The sequence below is a fragment of the Sciurus carolinensis genome, chromosome 9 (genome assembly GCF_902686445.1).
Source record: "Sciurus carolinensis chromosome 9, mSciCar1.2, whole genome shotgun sequence".
Lineage (NCBI taxonomy): Eukaryota > Metazoa > Chordata > Mammalia > Rodentia > Sciuridae > Sciurus > Sciurus carolinensis.
The window spans coordinates 95,328,391-95,352,548 of NC_062221.1; the positions used below are offsets into that span (position 1 = coordinate 95,328,391).

General features: G+C 36.6%; 1 protein-coding gene and 2 pseudogenes across 1 annotated transcript; all 3 read right to left on the reverse strand.

Annotated features, from left to right (window-relative positions):
- Positions 1-7,642: 7,642 nt before the first annotated feature.
- LOC124993707 (60S ribosomal protein L15-like) lies at positions 7,643-8,239 on the reverse strand (annotated as a pseudogene).
- Positions 8,240-8,317: 78 nt separating this feature from the next.
- Positions 8,318-16,781, reverse strand: LOC124993708 (olfactory receptor 5K1-like; annotated as a pseudogene).
- A 5,670-nt stretch (positions 16,782-22,451) lies between these two features.
- On the reverse strand, positions 22,452-23,750 carry LOC124993307 (neuronal acetylcholine receptor subunit alpha-5-like). Its single transcript, XM_047565069.1, is given in 3 exon segments — positions 22,452-22,752; positions 22,754-23,162; positions 23,165-23,750. Coding segments are annotated over 3 exon segments (1,122 nt in total). The 5' UTR covers positions 23,577-23,750.
- Between the last annotated feature and the right edge of the window lie 408 nt (positions 23,751-24,158).

The window sequence follows — 24,158 nt, forward strand, 5'->3', positions numbered from 1 at the left end:
CATATATTATGCCACAAAGCTAATGTCAGCAAATACAAGAAGATAGAGGCACTACCCTGTATTCTATCAGATCATAATGGATTGAAGTTAGAAATAAATGAAAGAGTAAAAAACAGAAACTACTCCAACACCTGGAGATTAAACAATATGCTACTATATGATGAATGGATAACAGAAGATATTAGGAAGGAAATTAAAAAATTCTTAGAGGTAAATGAGAACAAAGAAACACCATATCAAAATCTCTGGGACACTATGAAAGCAGTACTTAGAGGAAAATTTATTTCATGGAGTGCATTTAATAAAAGAAGTAAAACTCAAAAAATAAACAACCTAATACTACAGCTCAAAGCCCTAGAAAAAGAAGAACAGACCAACACCAAAAGTAGTAGAAGAAAGGAAATAGTTAAACTCAGAGCTGAAATCAACGAAATTGAAACGAAAGAAACAATACAAAAAATTGACAAAATAAACAGTTGGTTTGTTGAAAAAATAAACAAAATTGATAAACCTTTAGCCACACTAACAAAGAGAAGATGAGAGAAAACCCAAATCACTAAAATTCGGAATGAACAAGGAAATATCACAACAGACACGACTGAAATACAAAACATAATTAGAAGCTATTTTGAAAATCTATACTCCAACAAAATAGAAAATTTCGAAGACATTAACAGGTTTCCAGGGACATATGAATTGCCTAAGCTAAACGAGGAGGACATACACAATTTAAATAGACCAATTTCAAGTAATGAAATAGAAGAAGTCATCAAAAGCCTACCAACAAAGAAAAGTCCAGGACCAGATGGGTTCTCAGCTGAGTTCTACAAAACCTTTAAAGAAGAGCTCATTCCAATACTTCTCAAAGTATTCCATAAAATAGAAGAGGAGGGAACCCTCCCAAACTCATTCTATGAAGCCAGTATTACCCTGATACCTAAACCAGACAGAGAAACATCGAGGAAAGAAAATTTCAGACCAATATCCTTAATGAACGTCGACGCAAAAATTCTCAACAAAATTTTAGCAAATCGCATACAAAAACATGTTAAAAAGATAGTGCACCATGATCAAGTGGGTTTCATCCCAGGGATGCAAGGTTGGTTCAACATCAGGAAATCAATAAAAGTAATTCACCATATCAATAGACTTAAAGTCAAGAATCACATGATTATTTCAATAGATGCAGAAAAAGCATTTCATAAAATACAGCACCCCTTCATGCTCAAAACACTAGAAAAAATAGGGATAGTGGGAACATTCCTTAACATTATAAAGGCCATCTATACTAAACCCATGGCTAATATCAATCTAAATGTTGAAAAACTGAAAGCATTCCCCCTAAAAACTGGAACAAGTCAGGGATGCCCTGTTTCACCACTTCTTTTCAATATCGTCCTTGAAACTCTAGCCAGAGCAATTAGACAGACCAAAGAAATTAAAGGGATACGAATAGGAAAAGAAGAACTCAAACTATCCCTATTTGCTGATGATATGATTGTATACTTAGAGGAACCAGGAAATTCCACCAGGAAACTTTTAGATCTCATTAGTGAATTCAGTAAAGTAGCGGGATATAAGATCAATACACATAAATCTAAGGCATTTTTATACATAAGCGATGAATCTTCAGAAACATAAATTAGGAAAACTGCCCCATTCACAATAGCTTCGAAAAAAAATAAAATACTTGGGAATCAATCTCACAAAAGAGGTGAAAGACCTCTACAATGAGAACTACAGAACAAGAAGAAAGAAATTAAAGAAAACCTTAGAAGATGGAAAGATCTCCCATGTTCTTGGATAGGCAGAATTAATATTGTCAAAATGGCCATACTACCAAAAGTGCTTTACAGATTCAATGCAATTCCAATTAAAATCCCAATGATGTACCTTACAGAAATAGAGCAAGAAATTATGAAATTCATCTGGAAGAATAAAAAACCCAGAATAGCTAAAGCAATCCTTGGCAGAAAGAGTGAAGCAGAGGGTATTGCAATACCAGATCTTCAAGTCTACTACAAAGCAATAGTAACAAAAACGGCATGGTATTGGTACCAAAATAGAAAGGTGGATCAATGGTACAGTATAGAGGACATGGATAGAAACCCGAATAAATGCAATTTTCTCATACTAGACAAAGGGGCCAAAAATATGCAATGGAGAAAAGATAGCCTCTTCAACAAATGGTGCTGGGAGAATTGGAAATCCATGTGCAACAGAATGAAACTAAATCCATATCTCTCACCATGCACCAAACTAAACTCAAAATGGATTAAGGATCTCGGAATCAGACCAGAGACCCTGCAGATTATAGAAGAAAAAGTAGGTCCAGATCTTCAACATGTCGGCTTAGGACCAGACTTCCTCAACAGGACTCCCATAGCACAAGAAATAAAAGCAAGAATTAATAACTGGGATAGATTCAAACTAAAAAACTTTCTATCAGCAAAGGAAACTATCAGCAATGCGAAGAAAGAGCCTACAGAGTGGTAGAAAATCTTTGCCAATCATACTTCAGATAGAGCACTAATCTCCAGAATTTATAAAGAACTCAAAAAACTCGACACCAAGAATGCAAATAATCCAATTGACAAATGGGCTAAGGAAATGAATAGACACTTCACAGAAGAAGATCTATAAGCAATCAACAAACATATGGAAAATGTTCAACATCTCTAGTAATAAGAGTAATGCAAATCAAAACCACCCTAAGATTCCATCTCACCCCAATTATAATGGCGAGTATCAAGAATACAAGCAACAACAGGTGTTGGCGAGGATGTGGGGAGAAAGGTACACTCCTACATTGCTGGTGGGGCTGCACATTAGTGCAGCCACCCTGGAAAGCAGTGTGGAGACTCCTTAGAAAACTTGGAATGGAACCACCATTTGACCCAGCTATCCCACTCCTTGGCCTATACCCAAAGGACTTAAAATCAGCTTATTACAGAGATACAGCCACATCAATGTTCATAGCTGCTCAGTTCACAATAGCCAGATTGTGGAACCAACCTAGATGTCCTTCAATTGATGAATGGATAAAGAAAATGTGGTATATATATACAGTGGAATATTACTCAGCCATAAAGAATGATAAAATTATGGCATTTGCAGGCAAATGGATGAAAGTGGAGAATATCATGCTAAGTGAGATAAGCCAATCTCAAAAAACCAAAGGAAGAATGATATCGCTAATAAGTGGATGATGACACATAATGGGGGATGGGAGGGGTTAGTGTTAGGGTTAGAGTTAGGGTTAGGGAGGGGGGCAAGAATGGAGGAAGGAAGGACTGTATAGAGGGAAAAGAGGGGTGGGAGGAGTGGAGGGGAAGGAGAAAAAATAACAGAATGAATCAAACAACATTACCCTATGTAAATTTATGATTACACAAATGGTATGCCTTTACGCCATGTACAAACAGAGAAACAACATGTATCCCATTTGTTAACAATAATAAAAAAAAAAAAGAAAAAAAAAAGAAATGCTCTTTTGTCATTATTTAAACAACATTCATTGAATAATAAGCTGAAAATACTTCTTGTACTCTGGAAAAGTTGTTTTAGTTTTTAATGTTGTCATTTTATTTAAGAGACATTCTATAAGAATTTAATAAGTGAAAAGTCATTTTTTCCTTCTTTTTGCAAAGTATAATTATTGTTGTTAATCAGAAACAATTTTATTATACATCCCAGAATTATTTTAAGTGGTCATTTATAGACTTACCTGTATATTTGGTGATAAAACTATACTGCCTTTATTCCTAGAATACTCTGAATGAACTGCTTACTGTGTGGCATGATTTTTTTCCATAGTGTCTACAATTTAGAGACAAACTAAAACAAAATAGATAAAACACAAAAACAATAAAAATACTAAAGTTTTTTAAAGAAATGAACATTTATGTTTTTATTATAAATGTTAATCCATTCTCATGCCGTGTTGACTGATAAATATTTTATTATAACCACTTGGAGATATCATATTCTTCAGTATGGGGAAATTATTATTAAAAATTTGAACTTTAAAACATTGAGGAATAGATTATGAAAATCAGACACCCTCTCTACTCATGGTTCAGTGACAATAACTATATTAGTCTCAGGGCTTTCAAACATCTATGTTTTTACCTCTAATCATGGTATTCCTTCAGTTTCTAGTGTTGTGACACACATTTTCTCAGACTACATCCATCCTTAATATAGGTTTTTTGGTTCATTGATATTTTGGGAACCATGTCCCTCAGATTAGGAATTCATGCAGAATTATCTTGATATCAATGCCAAGGAAATCCCTTTAAAATCAATGGTAACTTTATTCTTGTCCAAAGGCTAACACAATTTTTGTCACTGTGATGAAAATATCCAACAAGAAAAATTTAGAGGAAAAAAGTTTATTTTTGGTTCTTGGTTTTGGATGTTCACTCCAAATTTAGCCACCTCTATTACTCTGGGTATCAAGTGAAGTAGAACATCATGGTGGAAAGGTGTGGTGGAGGAACGCATCTTCACTCATGGTGGCCCAGAAGCAAAGAGACATAGAGAGGAGAAGGGGCCACAGAGAAGAAGAACCCTTCCCAGGGAGGACCCCAGTGACCCACATTCTCCCGTCGTGACCCAAGTGCCTACATAGTCTATTCAAACTTGGATGGACCAATTACATAATAGCTCTTATAATTTAATAATTTTACCTCTGAATATTCTTGCATTAGCACAGGGTCTTTTGGTGGGTACCTCATATCCAAACAATAATATTTTTCCTCTGACCCTCAAAAGCTCATATCCATGTCACAATGCAAAATACACTTAGTGCATCTCCTAGAGATAGTCTTAACAGGTCCATGATTGTACTAAGTCCAAGTCAAAAGTCTCATCAGAGACTCAAGGCAGGCTCTTGTGTGCGAACCCTTGAAAAAATCAAAAGTAAGTTTCATATAATCTACATATAATGCATAGAGTAAAGATTTCTATTCCAAAGGGACTGTGTAGGGGCAAAGAAAGGAGGGATTGGACCAAAACAAGATCTAAACCCAGCAAGACAAATGATTCTTGTAGCTTATTCTCAAGTATATGGGGTACTCGGTAGCAAAATGTAATCCCCAAAGGGCATGCCAGCCCTGCACCTTTGACTTTGCTGGTTTAAGCCCATGTGTCCTATTTGCCTTATTATTTCCTTGGCCAACAGATGTTCTACCATACTGGCATCTCTTAATCATGAATATCTACTGTAACTTTGGCATCCTTCTCACAGATTCATGCATTACCTAGTCAGGGAGAGCCTAAAGGATTCCAACCCTGCTACACTTTGCCTGGACTCCCAGGTCTTCCCTTGAAATATTGATGGAAGCCTCCATGACCCTTTAATTATAGCATCCTGTATTCCTACAGGAACATCACCAGGTGGATAATGCCAAGATCTGCCATCAGCCTGAGTAGCAGCTTGGACTCCCTGGCCTATGGTTGCAATAGCCTCTGAGTGCTGGGTGACTGAGCACAGTGAAATAAATCCTGGAGAAATGACTTTCTGGGCAACCCTATGTGAGCAGAATGCCTCTATGGTCTCATATTACTTTTTGCTTTTATACTGTTGAGCCTATCGTGTGTGGCATTTTGCTGAGTCTTGAGATGCCCTTAAGAAAGAGTTCAAAGAATTCATATTATCTCTGTGCAAAGTCCTTAACTTCTTTAGGGTGGCAGTAAAATCTTCAGAGTTCACAGGTTTACACACAATTTTCTGGCAATCTGCAATATTATTTGAAAATCTTTCTTCTCTCCTTTCTGCTCTCAATTCTCATTAAAAAAATACTTATGCCAATGCCTGAATTCTGTGTTGTTTTGAAATTTCCTCTGCCAGATTAATTTGTTCATCACCTTTAAATTCAGCTTCACACTGAGTCTCCAGACATGAGAAAATGTAGACAAGGTTTTTGCCAGGATATAACTCAAGGGTCTTTGGTCCAATTCCCAAAAGAATTCTCATGCCTCTCTGAAACTTCATGAGCAAAGTGTTTGCTTTCCTCATTCATATATCTGTTCTGTGTCTTCTGATCTCCCACTAAAATTGCCCATTAATCTCTGTTTGCAGTGTTCTAAGGCTTCTCCAGCTTGTATCCTCAAACTTTTTGGAACCCTCCCACAAATCAATATGAAAAGCTAAACCTCTTGGTGTCATTAGTCACAGCAATGTCCCCACTTCTCCACACCAATTTCTCTGTTAGCTTTCCCTTGCTGTGACATAAACACCTAAGAAGAACTAATTAGAGGAGGAAGAGTTTATTTTGAACTCCTGGTTTCAGAGGTTCAGCCAATGATCTGTGGGTCCATTGACCTGGGTCCTAGGGGAGGTGAAACATTATGGTAGAAAGGTGAGGCTGAGGAAAACTACTCTGCTTACGGTGGTTGGTATGCAGAGAGATAGGAAAGAATTTCAGGGAAGAGGATGCTTCCAGGGCATAACCCCAGTGACCTACCTTCTCCAGTCATGTGCCACCTGCCTAGTTACTCTGAGTTAGTTCGCTCAAAGTAGGACAAACTAATTACTTTAAAGCTGTCATAATCCAATAATTTTATTCCTGAATATTCTTGATTAACATAAGAGCTTTTGAAGAATACCTCAGATCCCAATAATAATAAGACACAAAGCATATTTATATAATGGAGAATAAACCAAGGAACTAGATCCTTAAAAAAGGAGTCTTTATAATAGTAACAAAGTAGTGCTATACATATGCATAAGTATTTTATAATATTGATTAAACTGATATTAATTTTCTCAAAACTTGAATGGAAATGAGCTTAGGAACTTCCAATCCTAGCATTTGTTACTAGCTTGCAAACCAAAGTTAAACAATTGACTTATTCCCAATTCCCATCAGTTTCAAAATACACTGCTGTAAACATCACTACTGACTGCTGTGCAACCACTTCAGAATTCCAGATTCCACGGAGTCACAGGATTGATCCAGTTTTCACCCTTGTGAACTTACATGGTACCATGGAAGTAGGTAATTTTGATTAGGTTAATCTATATCTGTTTTATTTTTAATAAAAACCTCTTGAAGTAGGTTTATTCTTTTGTAAATAGTGTCATTTAAGGAAATATTTCCTTTCAGAAAAAGAAACTGCACAAATAAAACACAGGATTGAACTTTTTAAAAATGTGGGCTTTAGTTGAGCTCACACTTTTCTACATATAACTCAGATTTAGGATTCTCCCATCCAACATGTTTCTAAGCAAAATCAAATTTAGAAGTCTGTGCTTTTAAAACTCCAAGAAACCCAACCACCTTAAACAATCCAGGAAAGCATTTTATCATCTCAATTACAGTGTATATTTTATCACTTGCACCAAAAAAAAAAAAATTTACAGAGCTGGTTCCAACATTCATCTAACACAGAATTTGTTTTAAATGTATTATCCCACACAGTATGCTCTAAATATTGACATTTAATTTCATAATAAATTAAAGACAAGAAATGCTTATCTTTTTAGAAATAAGATACACCATCACTTATCATGTTCAAACACTATTGCATTTTGACTTACCTAATTTGATAAAGCATTCATGAAATAATCTGCCAACTAGTATTAATACAAACATAGTAACATCTCTAAGCAGCTATAACTGTGGTAAATTGTTTATTAGGTATGAACTTTACAAATATTGTTTAACAGTGAAGTGGGAGAGTATAAACCCTTCTCAAGTTGCATGGTGGAGATGCCCAATAGTGGGTTTGACTTCTGACCCTTTCCAAGGCCACTATTCTTGTGGTCAGTGGATATCAGCCTTTGCTTTTCCCTGTCTTGTGGACTGGTTTGGTAATTCACTGTGTGTCAGGATTTCTCCTGAAAACTTTATGGAATGGATCAATGAGGATAAGCTAAAAGAATTTGTATGTGAAATCTTCACTAATCCAGTCAGAATTCAAGACTCTCAGAACCCCATGGTTGCATCCAGCTCACTCCTGGCCATCACTGAAGGTTTTGAGCAAACTTTAACTGATTTACACAATGATGGATAAGTTTGCCATAGGTTGGACCCTTGGAAACTGGGCACATATGAATCCTATGAACAAGAAAACCTTGCTTGACCTTGTATCCCAGTCTGTTTGCTTTATCTGAATGGGAGGGATGGGGATTTCTGTGGAGCATCAAGAACTAGTGGTATTGCCAGCAGGGTACCCACAGAAGAAAACACATCACATTGGACTGCTTCTTTCTCCATAGCTCCTGGATGTATGTTTATGCTATATGCACCCATCTTGACTTATCTGATGACTTCTGCCAGATTGAAAGGAAGGAGTCTCTCTCCACTATTCAGATGTTTTTAAGTCCAAAATCCATTTTCCAGGAATTTCCAAAAAACATCACTTCTTTTGTCTCACTAGCTCCAAATAAGACATACATCTTCATCAACAGATGTCTGAATGTAATTGTTCAAAAGAATTAGGAATGGGTGATATCATAAAACATGAAAAGGGAAAGAGAATCAAGGGATGTAATTCTGGCAATGAAAATGTCCATTAAAATAGAGTGTGTGCATTCCATTCAGATTAGAGTTTCTCAAATTTCTGATCTCAGCATTTGCTTACACTATTAACCCCTATTGTGTTTTTGTTTAAGTAGAGTTTATCTATCAGTATTTAATTTATTAGATGCAAAAACAGAAGAAATTTTAAAAGGTTATATTCAATCAAAATAAAATAATCAACCAATTGTACATTAACATAAAAACAACTTGAAGGAAATATACACTGAATGCCCTCTTATTTTTGCAATGCTTGACACTGGGAATATAAGTCAGATGTAACATGGTGGATGCAGGAAGAAAGTAGGACTTCATTCTATTCTCCAATAGTTAAAGTTACAGTTCATTTTTCTTTTAAAGTGTTGTTCATATGGGTTTTCCCTGTCCTTTCTTAAAATATGGTCAAGTTCTGATCTTATCACCTAACATGAGTTATTGAAATTGGTCTCTTTCTAGTCAATTGCCAAATTAGTTTCTGAAATATACAATCATGTTACTCTGCTGCCAGAAAGACACCAATGTGTCTCTAGAAAAATTTAGAGTCCTCAAAGTGTCATTTAGGCTTCTCAGTGATATGACCCACTCCCCTTCTTACTTCCCACACTCATCACAAATTCCCTACAGCTGTTTGCCACTTTGATGACTGTCTCACTGTTTACTTGTGTTTCTATACACATAGACACTCATTTCCAAGAACATAGATCCTGGTCATGCTAGTTTCTGGTTTGCTCTACTGATCAAAAATTTTTCCATCTTTAAAGGTATTTTTAATTATGATGCTATATAATAACTAAATATTTCAGGAATATAGTCCCTTGTTTTTGAGCCTCCGAGCAGGCAAAGAAAAGGCAGTATCAATTTATATTCCACCTCCCTCTAACTTACCTCGTTGAGCCTGAGCAAGCTACTCAACACGTCAATGTATGAGGTTTTTATGAAAGAAAAGCATAAAAGAATATCCCTCTAGTTGGTAATTTAATCACATATTTAATATGTAATCGAGGTATACAGTAACTTTTTAAAGAGAGTTGGAAAGTGAAATTAATTTACACTATGAAAATATTCATTATTAGAGATTAAATATTCTGCATGAATATTTACTTTATCTGAATGGAATGTTAAGCACAATCTCTTGAAAGACTAAAGTTAATTCAAAATCAAATTCAACCATACAATTTATATTCAATTGACGGAATTACTAAGGAAAAACAATTCAAACTTGAAATATGCCTGTGATTGTAAAATTATACTTGGGATATGAGAAATATGACAACAGTATTAAATAGAGGCTAGTTTTTCATATATTGACATGTATTCCTAGATTTTATGGTTTTGTTGAAAACTGAAAAATTGCAATCTGACACTCATGAATGATTATTTAGTTCACTCATGATTTATATCTTGACATTTAATTTTGAAGTATATTTATGCAAACACACTCTCTTTGGAACTAATTTGTATCAAATACCATCACTATTTTAATAATTAATATTCTGATTATGAAGTGAACATTTGCCATTTTCTCCGTATTTGCAGGTTTAGAAAAGGTAGTATCAAGTTCCAATCAATTTTTAATGAGAAATGCTATGTATCATAGAAAATTACAAAATTGACTTTTCTTCATAATTCTTTTCATAATATTTATTTATTTTCTTTTTTTCTTTATTTTTTTTTTATTATTGTACACAAATGAGATACATGTCGTTTCTCTATTTGTACATGGCGTAAAGGCATACCATTTGTGTAATCATAAATTTACATAGGGTAATGTTTGATGCATTCTGTTATTTTTTTTCCCTTCCCCCCACCCCTCCCACCCCTCTTTTCCCTCTATACAGTCCTTCCTTCCTCCATTCTTGCCCCCCTCCCTAACCCTAACTCTAACCCTAACACTAACACCTACCACCCCCCATTATGTGTCATCATCCACTTATTAGCGAGATCATTTGTCCTTTGGTTTTTTGAGATTGGCTTATCTCACTTAGCATGATATTCTCCACTTTCATCCATTTGCCTGTAAATGCCATAATTTTATCATTCTTTATGGCTGAGTAATATTCCATTGTATATATATACCACAGTTTCTTTATCCATTCATCAATTGAAGGACATCTAGGTTGGTTCCACAATCTGGCTATTGTGAACTGAGCAGCTATGAACATTGATGTGGCTGTATCTCTGTAATATGCTGATTTTAAATCCTTTGGGTATAGGCCAAGGAGTGGGATAGCTGGGTCAAATGGTGGTTCCATTCCAAGTTTTCTAAGGAGTCTCCACACTGCTTTCCAGGGTGGCTGCGCTAATTTGCAGCCCCACCAGCAAAGTATGAGTGTACCTTTCTCCCCACATCCTCGCCAACACCTGTTGTTACTTGTATTCTTGATACTCGCCATTCTAATTGGGGTGAGATGGAATCTTAGGGTGGTTTTGATTTGCATTTCTCTTATTACTAGAGATGTTGAGCATTTTTCCATATGTTTGTTGATTGCTTGTAGATCTTCTTCTGTGAAGTGTCTATTCATTTCCTTAGCCCATTTGTCAATTGGATTATTTGCATTCTTGGTGTCGAGTTTTTTGAGTTCTTTATAGATTCTGGAGATTAGCGCTCTATCTGAAGTATGATTGGCAAAGATTTTCTCCCACTCTGTAGGCTCTTTCTTCGCATTGCTGATAGTTTCCTTTGCTGAGAGAAAGCTTTTCAGTTTGAATCTATCCCAGTTATTAATTCTTGCTTTTATTTCTTGTGCTATGGGAGTCCTGTTGAGGAAGTCTGGTCCTAAGCCGACATGTTGAAGTTCCTGACCTATTTTTTCTTCTATAAGATGCAAGGTCTCTGGTCTGATTCCGAGATCCTTAATCCATTTTGAGTTTAGTTTTGTGCATGGTGAGAGATATAGTCTTTGTCTTTTGATTGATGAATTCAGGCCATTAACATTCAGGGTAATTATTGAGATATGATTTGTATTCCTGGTCATTTGGTTCATATTTAAAATTTTATTTATTTATTTATTTCCTTTTTGACACATCTTGGTTCCTCCTTTATTTGACAGTTCCTTTAGGATAATTCCTCCCTTTGCTGATTTGCTTCTTTGTTTTTTATTTCTTCCTCATGAAATATTTTGCCGAGAATGTTCTGTATTGCTGGCTTTCTTTTTGTAAATTCTTTTAGCTTTTGTTTATCATGGAATGATTTTATTTCATCGTCAAATTTGAAGGTAAGCTTTGCTGGGTATAAGATTCTTGGTTGGCATCCATTTTCTTTCAGGACTTGAAAAATGGTGTTCCAGGCCCTTCTAGCTTTTAGAGTCTGGATTGAAAAATCTGCTGATATCCCTATTGGTTTCCCCCTGAATGTAATTTGGTTCTTTTCTCTCACAGCCTTTAAAATTCTGTCTTTATTTTGTATGTTAGGTATTTTCATTATAATGTGCCTTGGTGTGAGTCTATTGTAATTTTGTGTATTTGGAGTCCTATAAGCCTCTTGAACTTGATTTTCCATTTCATTCTTCAGATTTGGGAAATTTTCTGATATTATTTCATTGAATAGATTGTTCATTCCTTTGGTTTGTTTCTCTAAGCCTTCCTCAATCCCAATAATTCTCAAATTTGACCTTTTCATGATATCCCATAGTTCTTGCAGATTCTGTTCATGATTTCCTACCATCTTCTCTGTTTGTTCAACTTTGTTTTCGAGGTTATATATTTTGTCTTCAATATCTGAAGTTCTGTCTTCCAGGTGTTCTATCCTACTGGTTATGCTTTCTATGGAGTTCTTAATTTGGTTTATTGTTTCCTTCATTTCAAGGATTTCTGTTTGTTTTTTTTTCAATATTTTTAACTCTTTATTGAAATGATCTTTTGCTTCCTGAATTTGCTCTGTTAACTGTCGATTGGTGCGATCATTCAATGCCTGCATTTGCTCTTTCATCTCATCATTCAATGCCTGCATTTGCTCTTTCATCTCATCATTCAATGCCTGCATTTGCTCTTTCATCTCATCATTTGCTTCCCTGATCATTTTAATTATGTACATTCTGAACTCCCTTTCTGTCATTTCTTCTGCCATGCTGTCGCTGGATTTTATTGATGTAACATCTAGATTTGTTTGAGGCATTTCTTCCCTTGTTTTCTCATATTGTTCAGGAATCAGTGGGTCATTAAGATATTGCAGATTTCCTCTATCGACTTATAATGTCCCTGAAGATTGCTAGTATATCCCCTCTTATCCTTCAGTAGCCTGAAGTCTTAAGGGAAGTTGATAATGAGGAGGTCCACGAAGAAGCTGCCTCTCTAGGGGTGGTGACCCTCAGGTGGCGTATATTCCCTGCTAGTGGTCAGAGGTGTCTCCACTTGTTGACCAATGTTCATCCAACAGGGAACTAGGCTGCGGGCTGAGGCAAGTCCTGTTTGTGCCTGTGTCTCTGGTTTTACTGTCCCTGTGGGAAAACCTCTCCCAGTAGGGAAGACTCACTCGGTGGGGACTTCTCACTGGTCAGTTCCCCTCCTAGAGGTTCCCCTCAATCTACAACTACTGCCTGGGCTGGGCTGTCTTCCTCTGCAACGTTCCCAGGGGCCCGGACCTACCTCCTGGGCCTGGGAGCCTCACGCTCCGCAGGCAAGTCTCCTTAGGGGGCCTCTCCCAGATAATCTTTCCACAGTCCTGGAAACTTCGCTCCGCCCCTAGGCGTGTCTCTGTGCAGCTCTTCCAGCAAGAAGCCACCTAGCTCCTGGGACCCTACTCTGCACCTAATCGCCTGGCTATGCGGCCTCTCCTCTGAGCCGCCACCTGGAGCCCTGTACAATAGCTCCGATACCCAGAGACCCGCCACACACCTCCTCCACCGGACAGCAGCCCGGTTTCCAACGGAGTCACTAGGAGTCCAAGCAACTCACTTCACGTATCCTCCTCCCACCAACCGCCCGTAGACCTAGGCAGTCACTCCAAGTCCAAGTGACCTGCCCTGTTCCTCCTCCTCATCCTCCTCAGGGTAGCCCCCCGGGTGTTCAGGGGCGGTGGTTCTGAGACCAAGTGACCCACTGCGCTCCTCCTCCAGGCAGGCCACTGGTGTTCAGGAGCGGTTGCTTTGAGTGCAATCAACTCACCACTCGCCTCCTCCTCTGGCAACCGCCTGTGGCTCTGATGCAGTCACTCCTAGACCAAGCGACCCACTGCGCTTCTCCTCTTCCTCTGGGCAACCCCCCGGGTGTTCAGAAGCGGTTGTTCTGAGTCCAAACAGCTCGCGATGGAGCTCCTCCTCTGGCAACCGCCTGTGTCTCTGATGCAGTCACTCCTAGACCAAGCGACCCGCTGCGCTACTCCTCTTCCTCCGGGCAGCCCCCCGGTGTTCAGAAGCAATTACTCTGAGTCTAAACAGCTCACCACGCAGCTCCTCCTCAGGCAGCCGCCCGGAGCCCCAGTGGTTGCTCCGAGTCCAAGCGCTGTGCTGAGCCACCTCCTCTACGATGATCCCAGTTATCCATGTTTACCGCTCCAGCGGGGGGAGGGGCGTCTCGCCAGGCAACTCCATTTCACAAATTCCCTGCATTCCGGGCTACTGCCCTATCCGGGATGCCTCCCCAACGAGAGAGATTCACCCAGCGGCTTTGAGTTGGTCCCAAGTCTCTCACTATCTCCTCTTTTGAATCCTGCGTCCTGGAGCAACGTGAAATGCAGCCACCCTCTAGGATGCCATCTTGAAACTTCATAATATTTATTACTTCCTTGTTTCTTAGAGTATAAATAAAAGGATTTAATGAAGGAAATACTAGAGTATAAAAAATAGGAGCAGGTATATCTGTATCTCCTTCGGTAAATGAACTTGATTTGGCATACAGGAAGAGCAGAGAACCACAGAATAATTGAAACAGAAAGAAAGTGGGATGCACAGGTAGATACAGTTTTGCCCCTTCCCTCTTTGGACTTCATTGTGAATATATTGAAAAGGATATAGAGATAAGTGATTAGCACTACAGTAATTGTAAGTAGCAGACCTAACCCTGCCAAGATAAGTACCATCGACTCATTGATATAAGGGCCAACACAGAAGAGTCTGTATAATGGAAGGATATCACAAAAAAAAGTAACTGATTTCATGAGACCCACAGAAAACCAACCTTTTTTTTTTTTTTTTTGTAGACAATGTAAAATTTCTTTATTATTCTTTCTGGTGATCTTTTTCTTTTACTTGGAGTGTTATGCATTCATACTTTTTAAACTTGATTTTTTTTTCTTTCTTTTTTTTATTATTGTACACAAATGGAATACATGTTGTTTCTCGATTTGTACATAGAGTCAAGGCATACCATTTGTGTAATCATACGTTTACATAGGACAATGATGTTTGATTATTTTTTCCCTTTCCCCACCCCTCCAACCCCTCTTTTCCCTCTATACAGTCCTTCTTTCCTCCATTCTTACCGCTCTCCTTATCCCTAACCCTAAACCTAACCCTAACCCTAATGCTAACCCCTCCCACCCCCCATTATATGTCCTCATCCGCTTATCAGCAAGATCATTCATCCTTTAGTTTTTTGAGATTGGCTTATCTCACTTAGCATGATATTCTCCAATTTCATCCATTTGCCTGCAAATGCCATAATTTTATCATTCTTCATTGCGGAGTAATATTCCATTGTATACATATGCCACAGTTTCTTTATCCATTCATCAACTGAAAAGCATCTAGGTTGGTTCCACAATCTGGCTATGGTGAACTGAGCAACAATGAACATTGATGTGGCTGTATCTCTGTAGTATGCTGATTTTAAGTCCTTTGGGTATAGGCCAAGGAGTGGGATAGCTGGGTCAAATGGTGGTTCCATTCCAAGTTTTCTAAGGAGTCTCCACACTGCTTTCCAGAGTGGCTGCACTAATTTGCAGCCCCACCAGCAATGTATGAGTGTACCTTTCTCCCCATATCCTCGCCAACACCTGTTGTTGCTTCAACATCAGGAAATCAATGTAATTCACCATATCAATAGACTTAAAGTCAAGAATCACATGATTATTTCGATAGATGCAGAAAAAGCATTTGATAAAATACAACACCCCTTCATGCTCAAAACACTAGAAAAAATAGGGATAGTGGGAACCTTCCTTAACATTGTAAAGGCCATCTATGCTAAGCCCATGGCTAATATCATTCTAAATGGTGAAAAACTGAAAGCATTTCCCCCTAAAGACTGGAACAAGGCAGGGATGCCCTCTTTCACTGCTTCTATTCAATATCTTCCTTGAAACTCTAGCCAGAGCAATTAGACAGACCAAAGAAATTAAAGGGATACGCATAGGAAAAGAAGAACTCAAACTATCCCTATTTGCTGATGATATGATTATATACTTAGAGGAACCAGGAAATTCCATTAGAAAACTTTTAGAACTCATAAGTGAATTCAGTAAAGTAGCAGGTTACAAGATCAATGCGCATAAATCCAATGCATTTTTATACATAAGTGATGAATCTTAATATAGAGAAATTAGGAAAACTACCCCATTCACAATAGCATTGAAAAAAATAAAATACTTGGGTATCAATCTCACAAAAGAGGTGAAAGACCTCTACAATGAGAACTACAGAACACTAAAGAAAGAAATTAAAGAACACCTTAGAAGATGGAAAGATCTCCCATTTTCCTGGATAGGCAGAATTAATATTGTCAAAATGGCTATATTACCTAAAGTTCTATACAGATTCAATGCAATTCTAATTAAAATCCCAATGATGTACCTTACAGAAATAGAGCAAGCAATTATGAAAACCAACCTTAATAAAAGCCCTTCTTCAATCATGGAATGCAGGACTTCACCTATGTAGGCTGCTGTAGTCATCTGAATGCAGAGTTTCTTTGACATCATGGTGTGGTACTGCAGTGGTCTGTATATGGCCACATAGCGGTCATAGGCCATTGCTGCCAGAAGAAAGCAGTCTGTAATCTCAGCATACAGAAAAAATAAAATTGTGCCATGCACTCATAGAGGGAAATCCTGTCCTCAGAAAAGAAGTTCTCTAACATCTTGGGAATGATGATACAGGAACAGAAGGAATCCATGAGAGCCAGGTTGCCCAAGAAGATGTACATTGGTGTGTGAAGATGGCACTCCATGTAAATCAAGGCCACCAAACCTAGATTCCCCACCATAGTGACCAGATAGATGGCAGAGAACACCACAAACAGAAGGATGGTCATGTCTGGATTATCTGTAAATCCCATGAGGATGAATTTCATTGTCAGTGAGTGATTATCCTCAATCATCTCTACTTCGTCTGTTGAGATAGGAAGGAGATATTAAGTTGCACTTGAAAACATCTAATTTTTCTTTCTTTTTATAGGTAGAGGGATTTCTTCTTTCAATCCCCTGCTGTTTCCATCAGGCACTCCACATACTTCTAGGGGATATTTCTTCAATTGAAGAGTCAGCATCTATGACCTAATGCTGCAACTCTCAAAATTAATAGAATTTGGTAAATCCAGAGAGGATATTTAAAGTGGAGAAGATTATCATTCAGTAGTAATGCATGATAGCATAAAAAAAATTGACCCATTTAATGATTTTTCCCATTTGATTAACCTTCCTCAATAATTTCAGTGTGAAGTTTTAAGATTCTACAATACCCTGGTTGTAGTGGCACCCACCTGTAATCCCAGTGATTTGGAAGGCAGAGTTTGGAGGACAGCAAGTTAGAGGCCAACTTAAGAAGATCCTGTCTCAAAATAAAACTAAAAACATAAAAAGAACTAGGGATGTAGCTTGGTGGCAATGCACCTTTTGGTTTAATCCTTAGTACCCCTCCTCCTCCAAAAATGTCCAAAATAATTTTAAAATCAATTTTCCTGTAAGTGTATTTTTTTAAACTAGAGGACAGTTTTTATACATACTCCTGGAAAAATGAATATTTTAACATATATTACACGTTGTGTTAATTAGTTTGATTTTCACAAAACCCACTAAGGACTTAGGAGGATACTTATCTAGAAGGAAAATTAACATGGAAAGCAAAAGGTATAAAAGTCCATAGATCATTCCTCTTTGATCCCTTTTCCCAATGTTACACTCATTTTCATGAACACCGATTCTGTGAATTCCATTATTTCCATTGATATTTTTCCATATTGTAAATTATTTCTCTTTTTATGAGGCACGACTGTTTGCATGTAATGCTACTTAATAAAATCTTAACTAAGTATTCTAGACCCTACTGACCTTATTTTTGAATTGAGAACATATGTTCTCTGCTCCACACAATCTACAATTTTTCATGTGTTATCTAAATTTCATTGCTCATTCACATGTTTATGTACAATTTCCTTATTATAATCATTTTCAGGCTAATTGTAACATACTTCTATAAAAGAAGGCATACAATTATATGGGGAGAAGGCCAGATTAATTAGATGTGTTATGGTGAACAAGTGTGGGTCACCTACTTTTCAGTTTCCTACTCATGCTCCCTGTTGACCTCTGCATATTCAGACTGTTAGCTTTGATAAAAGGTCCATAAGGAAATTTTTCAAAATTATCATCTTAAGAAATTAAGGTATATTCCCTTTATCTAAATTACCTCTTTTCTATTACAATATTATATAAATTCTTGAAAGTTCACCATAGTAGCTGTCAAGGAAATAAAAACAAATTAACCTTTATACTTCAGTTTTATCACTTGGAAAAAAAATAAGATGCTTTAAATCTTTATAGAAAGTTAGAATTCAAATTTTGTTTCTCTTTTAAAGTCTATTTCCTCTCACTATTTAGTAATCTGTTGGGGTGTGTTGACTGAAGGATCTAATCATATAAATTCTATAATCAAAATGTGTATTGATAAAGTCAAAACATTAAAAGGCAGTAAAAATTAGTTTTTCTCAAATATTCAAATGAGCCAAAATATTAATGTAAGCCATGTAGTAAGTTCACTAAATATAAATAACTTTAAATGTATGTCTAAATTTTTAATAGTATTTTGTGATCTAATATTTATATTTTGAAATTCTATAATTGGAAAATCAGATTACTCACAATATTGTATATTATCCTAGTTAACAACATTATTGAATTTTGAGAAGTTAGAGAAATAAATAGGCAATTAAAATTTAAAAATAATGAAAAATGGTAAAAACTAGAAGTAAATATTTATTTACTAAAATTAAAAATAAAAATAAATTCAGTCACATCTTTACCTAGAATGCATTGAAAAGAGTTTTGTGAAATTGCCATGTTTCCTCAATGATAAAGTTCTCAGAATTTAAGAATGTATTGGTGTATATTTATGCTAACATTTAGTATGAAGGGAAGGCAACTCTGAGACTACCTATACAGGTCGATGCTAATAATGTGTCCTTTCACTGCCAAGTTAAAGTTTTCCATCAAATCCTGAAGGGATTTCCTTGCACTTACATCAGTGTATTTCTGAGGAGATATTAAGTCCAAAAAGCATATGAACCACTTGACATTCATTAAAGTTGTCCTTGAGACAATGAGATTAAAGCAAATGAGCTTCTCCAAAGTCCATTTGATCTTGTTGATTTTTATTTAACTGATGTCATTTTTACAATTCTCTTCATCATGTTGTCCATAAAATATAAAACAGGCAGGAAATAGTCTCAGGCTCTTCGAACCCCTTTCTGGAGGAAGTGGAATTAATATGGTTTATGAAAATAATTAACTTTGGAAAGGAAACTGGGAGGCATGATAACTTCAGTCAAGGTCATGGACTTTTCACTCTGTGCTTTGAATGCCCGTGTGCTAAACACAATGACTGGAAATTCGATTTTATTATTTGTCCTGTATACAAATGCCTGAGATTATTCTGTGTTTTCTTTTCATACTCCTTTTACCTTTCTTACCCTGCTATTATCTCTTCTTCCTACAGCTAATCACTTTGTACTAATTATGCATTTATTTGGGAGTACATTTGTAGTTGGTCACTCCTTCTCCACCCCACAACTGATGCTCTGGTTTAGGGAGAAGAGATTTCTTTGATATGTCCAATTCTGTATTTCCAATGCTCTGGATTGTTTGTCATTTTGTAGTGCTCATTGTTGAATGAATTTAAAAAGTGATACTTCTCTACTCAAGAATTTAACAGAACCTTATTACTTTCAAACCAGAACTATTTCCCTAACTTTGAAATCCCACACCTGCCTGTATCTTGTCACTTTGCTCTCTCCTGTGCAGCAGAGGGAAGATGGCCCAGTGCACCACTTCCCTGTTCCTGGTGCACCTGCTTCAATCTACCAAGAGCAATGTTTCCTACCTCTAAAAGAATTCCTTCCTTCTGTTCTTTTTTTTTTTTTTTTTTTCATTTCAATCTTCCTTGTCTTTAAGCTCAAACATAAACTCCTCTATGAGAATTTTCCCTGGTCTGTGTAATTAGATTCTTTTTTGTCTCTTATTCACTTAAATTATACTCCCTGCCTTAATACTAGTTTCCAGGTAATCAGGTGTGATTTGTATGTACCTGGATTATGTAACTGTATTAAATGGCCTTAAGGTAGGTATCATTTCATAGTCGTTTTGGGTTCTTTGCAGCAAACTGAGCTAAATTCACAATACATATCAATTTCTTTGATTACTAAATTATACACAGGGCAGTAGAAATGACAGTGGGTAGAGGGGGCACAGGGTAACTTAATGATGTTTGTGTTTACCTAGGTTCTGTCCCTGTCCTTTATGTACTTTCAATCTAAAATATTCCCTTAATTACCAATATCTTCTAGAGTTGCAGTTGTCATCTATCTGCTTGTGAGTTCAGATGAGAGATTGCAATAATTTTGTTTGTAAATTGACATCAGTAAATTTATTTCAAAATTCTTGAAATACGTGCCTATTCTACAATAGAAGATAGATGTAGTAATACACTATAATGCTATGCATTTTCCAAAACATACAAATAGAAATAAAATAGTAAGATTGAATGAAAGAAATGGAATAAAATTTTCAGTTTTTATACAAATTATACAAAATCACTTTGTACTATTCATATACTACTATTAACTGATTTAATAATACAATATTCAGAAAAAAATTGATGATGTGTGACTCACTATTTTTGAATGACTGTGTGATATAGCAGTTCAAGGATATATTTCCATTTATTTTCCAACCTTTATTTTTGAAAATTTATTTTTACTGGCAAATAGTCATTGAACTATTTCTGGGCACAAGGGATAATTTGACACATTTTAAAAATATGGAGCTATCAAATCAGGATCGTTACAATTTCCGACTTCATAATCATTTACTTGTGCTTGGAACCTATGAATTCTTCTGTTCAAATTGTTCAGAAAAGTTGTTGTAAACTGTGGTCACCTGCTGTGCTGTCAAACACTTGGTCTTCCTCCTATCTAGTTGTATATGGATTCATATTATTCCACCTTCCTTTGTCTCTTCTCCCCTATCTTTCCTAGCCACTGGGCATCACTATTCCACTTTCCTCTTCTAGAAGACCAACATTTTTATCATCCACAGATGACTGAAAGCATATGGTATTTGCCTACTATGCTCAGTGTATTTCACTTAAGGTCTTTCAGTTCCATAAATTTTGCTGCAAGTGAAAAGTGATTCTTTGTTATAGGTGCATAATATTTCATCATGCATGTATAAAACATTTTCTTTATCCACTCATCCTTCATTCTATACTTCAGTTGATTCCGTATCTTGGCTATTGTGAATGATGCTGTAATAAACATGGGAATGCAGGTATCTCTTTGATAAACTGATTTTATTCCTTTGGATAAAATGCAGATGTGAGATAAATAGGTGATATGGTAGTTTTATTTTTTGTTTGTGGTGAAACTCTACTGCTTTTTGTAATAGTTGTACTTAACTTTATTTTGATCAACAGAGTGTAAGAAGTTCTCTTTCTCTACATCCTTGTAAATATTTTGTGTTTCTTGTCTTTTTGTAGATAGTCATTCTAACTGAAGAGAGATGAATCTTATTGTGGCTTTGGCTTGCATTTTCCTGAAGACTTGTGACTGTAAACATTTTTCTTTCACTCTGGTGTTTCTTCATTTGAACAATCTCTATTGATATCATTTGTTCATTTATGAATCAGATTATTGGTATTTTTGATTTTGATATGAGTTCCTTATTTGTTCCTTTGTCACATGAATACTTTGCAAATACTTCTCCCACTCTGAAGTTTGTTTCTTTACACTTTTAATTCATTTTTTGTTTGTTTGTTTTTTCCAATCCCCATTTTTCATTTATTAAAAATGTTGGTTATAAAACGGCAGCATCATTTTGTCACTACTATACCGACTAATCAGTTTACTTACTAGAGCAGTAGAATACACTGAAGATTAGCTGTTACTTATTGACTACAGGACAGACAAAGAATTTTTAAATGTATCCCTTAGGCACAGTGGCACACGCCTATAGTCCCAGTTGCTCAGGAGGCTAAGGGCAGGAGAATCACTTGAGCCCAAGAGTTTGGGGTCAGTCTGGACACTTTATCAAGATCCCATCTCAAAAAAAAAAATGTATACTTTTACCAACTCCTGAACAAGTTTTAAAATCTGTCATCAAACACAACTAGAATTTTTCACCACTCAAAAGATGAGCTTGGGCTGGAGGTATGGCTCAGAGGGTAGAGCACTTTGCCTAGCATGTGCCAGGTCTTGGTTCAATTCCCAGTACCAAAAAACAAACAAACAAAATCCCAAAAGATGAGCTTCACTGTTGATTACAAACTCTGAAAACATTAGATTTTCACTAGTACAGTTTGGATAATATTTTGACTTTAGTTATTACTTCAGCCATGCAGGTAGATGTTCTAATGAATAATCTATTAGGAAAACCAGTGTTAGCAACTATTAATCCATTACAGCTTGCATCAGATTTTAAACACAATTTTATGTCTGCCTAAGTGTAGACATGCCATGGGAGATGTATATTTTTTAACTAAGTTCAAACCCTTGAAAGTTTCACTTATTTGTATTTCCAATGTGAACTGGTACAATTATATTTGCCCATTCATAAATAACAGGAACAAAAAGCCCAAGAGATCCAACAATTGAAACCATAAGAAAAGTCCACAAAAACATCTGATCTAAAACCTGGACTATGAATTTCCAATCTTCAACAACCTCACGGACATCATTCTCCTTCATGACATGTCTTGTAATGTAGCAAATAGAATCAAGAGCAGCTTCCAATGTGTTTCTAGAAGATTTTGCTTCACTACCATTCTCGGTTTCCCCTCTTTGACTGAAATACCTGTGAAAATCTCATGCAAAGCAGTTTGGGAAGCTTGTGAAGAAATATCTTGTGGACCCAGGGTGCCAAAGCATTGTGTGTTGAAGAAGAACAATAGTGAATATTGATGGTGAAGACAGTCACCATAATTGATAGGGTCACAAAAATCATGGTAAACACCAGGTACTGTCCAATCAGAGGTATAACTCTGGAAGATGAGGGTATGATCTCTTCAATAACCAGAAGAAAGACAGTCAGAGAGACAAGGACAGAAGTGCACAGACTAATCTTTTCACCTTCATTGGAAGAAAGATAGAAGACAACTACCATCAGGAATGAGAGCCTGATACAGGGTATAATAAGGAACAAGGTATATAAGAGAGGTAGTCGCTTAATTACAAAGGAGTAAGTGACATAAGGGCACCAGTAGCAGCTGGTCAGTTGTTACCTTTGCTCCCCGCTGCACTCACAATCTCCCATTTTCCATTCGCAGAAAAATCTGTCTTGTCTACATCTTGGTCCTCTAGGATTATATCAACCTGAGATCCATCAAACATCCAAGAGCCAAATTTCAAGGAACAGTTTTGGAGATCAAATGGGAAAAATGTGACATCGATGATACGGGATCTTTTGTAGTTTGCCGGCTGTATCCAGGTGACAGTGCCATTGTATCTGAGGACTGCTTTTGTACTGGCCCCTTCAAAACGTCTATCTGCATTATCAAACAAACCGATGTCTGGGGTGCAGAGGGAGACTGAAGGGACACAAATAACTTTCATTCCACCGTAGTCATCAGGGTTCCATCTTAATTTTATATCTCTCCATTCCTGTTTCAACCAGACATGTGTTGTCATTAACTGATTTTTCCCATCCACATCTACTAATTGAAATATTGCAAGGCCAAACTTGATTTTTATTTTGTCATTCAGGTATTCCACGGGATGAACCAATCTTTCATAGTCTTGAAATAAATCCTTAAACAAATTGTCTTCATGTTTTGCAACGAAGGATAATTCAGATAATCCTCCTCTAAGTCTAGGGTACACAATTGGTGCTCTATCAATGATAGTATTTTTCTTCAAGGTACTGAGAGGAATAGCTCTAAAATCTTTCTAAAGCACTTGAAACTTGAAAAAGTACTAAGTATTTCTTTTACTGTTTTGATTCCAGTTTGAAATATCTTGAAAAGCAGCAGAGTGAAAAATGTCATGCTCCAAAGGAGCTAATCAAATGCAGGGAAGTCCGATGCCTAACATTCTGCGACAAACACATTTCATCTCTGGCAAAAATTAAAATTTTCAGATGCTGCGGGAAAGGTGAAGGAAAGAGGGCAGAGAAGAAGCCACAGCCCTACACTTTTAATTCTTTATGTTCATGTAAAGAAACATCTTAGTTTGATATTATCTCATTTGTTTATTGTTAGTTTTGTTATTGTG